We start from the raw sequence: 6,245 nt of genomic DNA, 5'->3' as shown, positions 1-6,245 counted from the left end.
TCTTCTGCAATCTCCAAAACACTGTCAACTGCTCTCCCTACACGCGCACGCTCCTTTACTCGCGCACGCTCCTTTACTCCCCCATCTTACCCTCTCCCACCCCTCACCCTTCTTGTACCTGATGCTCCTCATCCTTCTTCCTTAACCTACCTTAATCTATTCCTGAACCTTCATAGACACCAAACAAACACAAAACAGACTTGATCTGCTTCACAGAAACTTTCCTCCTTAAAGATGTCCCTGACTCTCTCCCTGGTTACTCCCTCGTTTGGTATGATAGACCCGAGCCTCATCCTGGTGGCAGAGTTACTCTGCACATAAAAACTACATTTCTGACTCTTCGTGTACTGCTCTTATACCCTCCCAAACCCCATGAGTACCTCTGGCTACGTCTTCCCCTCCGCTCCCACCTTTTCTTTTTATGTGCAATGCCATTCACCAAACAGGGATGACTACATTTACATCTCGCTTTCCGACAACATGTACGAACATCTATCCACTCATCCCAAATTTCTCTTCCACATGTGTGGCAATTTAAATGATCATCTTGCCATCTGGCTGTGTGTGTTTCCCTCTCGCACCAGCCATGGCACCTCAGCAAAGGACATCTGTGACACATTGGGACTGACACAATTTGACAATTTCTCCAATGGCTTGATCGCTGATCATCAATTTGGATTCAGACTAGGCCACTCCACCCTAGACTTGCTGCTTCTGCTGTCTCAGCAATGGATGGAGGTCCTCAACGACAGATAGGAAATCAGAGCTGTCTCCCTTGACATATCTCGTGCCTTCGATATGGTCTGGCACCCCGCCCTGCTCACCAAACTCTCCTCCTATGTTATCCATGGAAATCTCCACGCATGGCTTGTGGACTTGCTCTCTGGTCGTAGTCAACGTGTGGCCCTGAATGGAATTCTCTCATCTCCCCTTCCTGTCCAGGCTGGAGTACCTCAAGGCAGTGGTCTGGGCCCTGTGCTTTTCCTGGTCTTCATGAATGATCTTTCCAACTCTCTGGAAAATCCTCTTTGTCTTTTTTCTGATGACTCCACACACTGTCGCTCTATATTGCAACCCTCAGATCGGCAAGCAGCAGCCTCTTCACTCTTGTATGGACAGACCTGGATAAAATCACAAACTGGTCAAATGGGTGGAACATGTTTTTCAATCCTGACAAATCTCACACTCTCACTTTGTCTCTCCAAAAAGACCATCTGGAAAACCTTCCCATCAACTTTCTCAACAATCCTCTTGAAGAAGTTCTGTCACTCAACATGTTGCGTCTCACGATCAGCCATGATCTTTCTTGGGAAAAACACATTTCCAAGCTGGACTCCAAAGCCAGTCACTGACTGGGCATCTACCATCGTGTGAAGTTATTTTCTTGGCACTACTGAGCTTCTCACCACATAGAAAGCTTTCATCCGCAGCTTGATGGAGTACTGCTCTCCCCTCTGGGCTGGTGCTCCTGCCTCACACCTAGCTCGGCATCACGCTGTTGAATGCAAAGCTTTCAGAATCATTGGTATCTCCCGTGATGAAGCTGATGCTGAGGGCCTTTCACTATCTCACTGCAGGCAGGTTGTTGGTCTTTCTATCTTCTACCGACTCCTCTGCGGCTTAGCACCCCCAGGTCCGAGGTCTGTGCTCTGTCTCCCAAATATTCCTGCAGGACGCAGAAGATCTGTCAGCAACCCCCTTCTCGTGAAACTGCCAAAATCAAGACTCTCTGCTCACCTTCACTCTTTCATTCCTCTTTTTTCCAGCTCTGGAACCAACTCCCACCCTCTCTTCAATCCCACTTCTCCCTCCAGATCTTTAAAACAGCTGTTCACCACCATATCTTATCTTCCCCCATCCAAAACATAGATCTTTTCTAACCTTGTTAATCCATACCCAATCAAACTCCTTCAAATTCCGTTTTCTTTCATGCAAGTCCTTGTAGTGTCCATCTTGTTTATGATGTGTACCCCACCCCATTCCTCTGCCTTCCACAGATCTTCCGATGTCGTTGTTCACGACTGTTGTTCTACTTCCCTCTCTCTCCCCCTGTTGTCCCCCACTCACTTTATTATATGTTCTATGTGTTAGCTCTTAGACGAGCCTTGATTGACGGAGTAAACAAAAAGGGTGGTTGTGAACTGTTGTGAAGATAACTTTTATGAATACCAATGGTGTAATAGTCATGTAGCTTTCACAGGATACCGTTTCATTAATTTATGCATTATCATCTGAGGGAGAATCTGAAAGCTGCGGCGGATCTCAGCCATACGGAATCCATAAACGATCGGATTTGCAAGAGGCTGCAGCAAATAGAACAATGAATCACTCAGGTGTTTAAAAACGTGAGAGGAAGATTTTCCAACTGACAGACGTGGAGAGATGATAGCAAAAAGAAAGGAGAAAAGGAAGAGAGAAAGTACCATACAATGGGTGACACATGTGTGTAGAGCCTTACTTCTTCCCTCGGAGTTCTTGGTTGAACATAGACATTCGTACAGAATTAAACTATATGTGATGATGACAACTGTGATGATAAAGGTGATTGTGATAAAAGCCATTACAAGCCCATAAATACTTTGAACAGTGATATCATCACATGATAGTTTAGCGACAGCAATGAAAACACATCCCACATTGGGAAGTACATCCTTGCAGAAGGTCAATCGCAACAATAACAAGGGATAAACACCTCTCGTAAGGAAACACCAGCACAGTGTCGCCCACATCACTCTGTGAGCTTTGCTGTTCGTGATCAGGACACCGTAACGGAGCGGATGGCAGACGGCCAGGTAACGATCGATAGCCATGATTGCGAGTATGTAAGGCTCCATTCCAGGATAAAATGAAATAAAAAAAGCCTGAATGAAACAAAGATTTATCCGAGTTTCGCTATTTACGATGATACTGTACATGAGTCGAGGAAGCACATTTGTTGAACATATCATGTCCATGAATAACAAATAAGCAAGGAAGATGTAGACAGGTTTGTGTAACTGCTTTCTCAGCATAATGAGCAGGATCAACACCAGGTTGAGAGTGACAGTAACAATATAGATGAAGAAGAAGACACTGAAAGCCCAGGGCCGAACCTGAGGTGGCTCATTGAAAATCGCTTGGAGGAAGAACACGTGCTTCACTGACTGATTCATCTCTGAGAAAAGGTTTGTTAACTCTGGGGGAGAAAAAAATATCACCAAGATTCGCGCTTTGCGATGAAGTAATTCTGATTGAAAAAATACATTCAAAATATTTGGGAACAAAAACGAGTGGGAAATTCTCAAAGGTGGAGGTTGTTCAATGTTTTCACACGTGAGCACACCTTTGTATTTCTCCACTGAAATTGTTTACTTGATTTGTATCATGTCCTCTCTTTTTATTAATTTGAGTGTATTTGAGGTGATGATGCAGAATGAGTTGTGGGTTTTTTTCGTTTTAGTTCCCTGATAATGGAGGAATAACAGATCATATGGTGATTGAACATGTTTCTGTGTAATCATGTGACTGCTGTGTAATTCGATATCTGCAAACATGCAGGTTGATCCCAAAGTATTCATCCTAAATAATCGTGTTACCTGCTTCAATTTTGATCAAGCATCTTTTCAGTCTGAGGCTCGGACACAATGTTGTACATACTTGACATTGAAGGAGCTGGGGCTCCCACGTCGATCGGAAGAATGGACGCGACAAAAAGCTGGAATTCATCTGAGTTGCTTTATTGAAATCAAACACTCAGGCACTCTGAAAACCCGTTTATCGGTCAGCAATATATATCTATTAACCCAGGGGGTTTGCCCAGGCCCGGCGCCAGGGGGCGTGGCCCAGCGTCCCGACCGAGGCCTGGCAAGTTGAGCGCGGGCCTGCCCGGGCGTCCTGGACGAGCCCGGCATGGTGATCGCTCCGCGTCCTTGATAGGTGCAAGGCGATTGTGAACACCCAGCGGCAGCCGCGACACACGTCCCCCCAGAATCGACTTGCACCGGCAGGGTCAATTTGAGGGGGGTCCTGATGACCCGGCCGAAGCGACCCCTGGCGGGTCGTGGGAGGGGGTCCGGTGAGGTGGTGGGCGGTCGAGTGGGGGGCACCGTGGACGGGGGGTGGCCTCGCCGCGGCGGAAGGGCCACCCATGGTGGGTGGTCGACGTCCACGTGCGCCGGCTTGAGGCGGTCCACAGCAATCCGGTCCGACCTGCCGCCGATGTCGATGACGAACGACTTGTCGTCCCGTCGCAGCACCCGGAAGGGCCCGTCGTACGGCGGCTGGAGTGGCCACCGATGTGCGTCGTGACGCACAAAAACATACTCCGCTGTGCGGAGTGCTGGGGGGACGTAGGACTGGGGGTCACCGTGGTGGGATGTTGGCACGGGGGCAAACCGTCGGGCGGCCTCCTGGAGGTCCGAGCGCTGGTGAGCTGCGGACCAGGGACTGGTAGCTTCGGGCACGAATTCGCCCGGGACGCGTAGCACCTGGCCATAGACAAGCTCGGCGGTGGATGCCTGGAGGTCCTCCTTGGGGGCCGTGCGAAGGCCCAAAAGGACCCACGGCAGCCGGTCGGCCCAACCGCCGTCTTGAAGGCCGGCCATGAGCGCGGCCTTCATGGAGCGGTGGAATCGCTCGCACAACCCGTTTGCTTGGGGGTGGTAGGCCGTAGTACGGTGGAGCTTGACCGCCAGGTTGCGGGCGACCGCGCCCCACAGCTCGGAGGTGAACTGTGGTCCGCGGTCTGACGAGATGTCCGCCGGTGCGCCGAAGCGGGCGACCCAGGTGGCGATGAAAGCCTGCGCCACGTCGGCGGTGGTGGTGGAGACGAGGGGAACGGCCTCCGGCCACCTGGTGGTCCTGTCCACCATGGTGAGCAGGTGTGTGAACCCCCGTGATGGGGGGAGGGGGCCCACCAGATCCACGTTGACGTGGTCGAAACGTCGTTCGGGCACGGTGAAAGGTGCCAGCGGGGCCTGGGTGTGTCGGTGGACCTTGGCCCGTTGGCAGGCCGTGCAGGTGCTGGTCCAATCGCGGACGTCCCGACGAAGGCCGTGCCAGACGAAACGCGCAGACACCAGCTTCTGGGAAGCTTTCCGGCCCGGGTGGGAAAGGCCGTGGAGGGAGGCGAAGATGCGGCGTTGCCAGGTGACGGGCACGATGGGGCGAGGCTGGCCTTGGGAGACGTCGCAGAGCAGGACAGTGTCCGCGCAGGGGATGTCGGCCAGGCGGAGGCCCGTGTCCGCCGCCCGGAGGGCTTGCACCGTGGTGTCGGTGGCCGCCAATTGCGTCGGCAGTTCGGCCGTCGACCGTGCCGGGTGCTCGGGCGCCATGGTTGTTGCGTCGGACGGCGGTGGGTCCCATGTCGCCGCTGCGATGCGCCGTCCTGCGGCGGAGATCTTGTCGGCTTCTCTGGCAAGGGCCCGGGGATCTGTGATCATCGTGCTTGCCAGGGCGAGGCGTACCGGGTTAGGCAGCTGACGGAGGAACAGCTCCCGGAACAGGAATGCCGGAGAGTGCTCGCCGAGCAGTGAAAGCATGTAGTCCATTCGCTCGGAAGGGCGCGTGTCGCCGAGCTCAGGCAGTTCGAGCAGGCGCCGTGCACGTTCCGCCGATGGGAGGGCGAAAGCATCGAGGAGAAGCTTCTTAATCGCGCCGTATTTGTCAGCGGCTGGCGGGCTTTCGAGGAGGCTCAGGGCGCGGGCCGCGGTAGCCGACCCGAGCGCAGCTACCACATGGTGGAAGCGGGTGTCGTCGGCCGTGATGCCTCGCAGGGTGAACAGGGACTCCGCCTGTGCGAACCAAACCGCCGCGTGAGCCTCCCAGAAGGTAGGCAGTTTAAGGGCGACTGCCGTGTCCATGTCGATAGGTCACCAATGAAGGAGCTGGGGCTCCCACGTCGATCGGAAGAATGGATGCGACAAAAAGCTGGAATTCATCTGAGTTGCTTTATTGAAATCAAACACTCAGGCACTCTGAAAACCCGTTTATCGGTCAGCAATATATATCTATTAACCCAGGGGGTTTGCCCAGGCCCGGCGCCAGGGGGCGTGGCCCAGCGTCCCGGCTGCGGCCTGGCAAGTTGAGGGCGAGCCTGCCCGGGCATGCCCGGGCATGCCCGGGCGTCCCGACCGAGGCCTGGCAAGTTGAGCGCGGGCCTGCCTGGGCGTCCTGGACGAGCCCGGCATGGTGATCGCTCCGCGTCCTTGATAGGTGCAAGGCGATTGTGAACACCCAGCGGCAGCCGCTACAACATCATGTATGTC

The 6,245-nt window shown here is 53.3% G+C and overlaps 1 protein-coding gene across 1 annotated transcript; it reads right to left on the bottom strand.

Annotated features, from left to right (window-relative positions):
• Positions 1-2,183: 2,183 nt before the first annotated feature.
• On the bottom strand, positions 2,184-3,152 carry LOC144893952 (olfactory receptor 8G17-like). Its single transcript, XM_078785203.1, has one exon. It carries the CDS (start codon positions 3,150-3,152, stop codon positions 2,184-2,186), a length of 969 nt encoding a protein of 322 aa, XP_078641329.1.
• Positions 3,153-6,245: the final 3,093 nt, after the last annotated feature.

This window comes from Myxine glutinosa, chromosome 10, assembly GCF_964187855.1.
Source record: "Myxine glutinosa chromosome 10, kmMyxGlut1.1, whole genome shotgun sequence".
Lineage (NCBI taxonomy): Eukaryota > Metazoa > Chordata > Myxini > Myxiniformes > Myxinidae > Myxine > Myxine glutinosa.
Note: the sequence above shows the minus strand (reverse complement) of the source record. Positions and strands in the feature narration are given on the sequence as shown.

What these genes read in the sequence shown, in the direction of transcription:
- LOC144893952 (XM_078785203.1), bottom strand. Translation starts at nt 3,152, where the DNA reads ATGAATCAGTCAGTGAAGCACGTGTTCTTCCTCCAAGCGATTTTCAAT.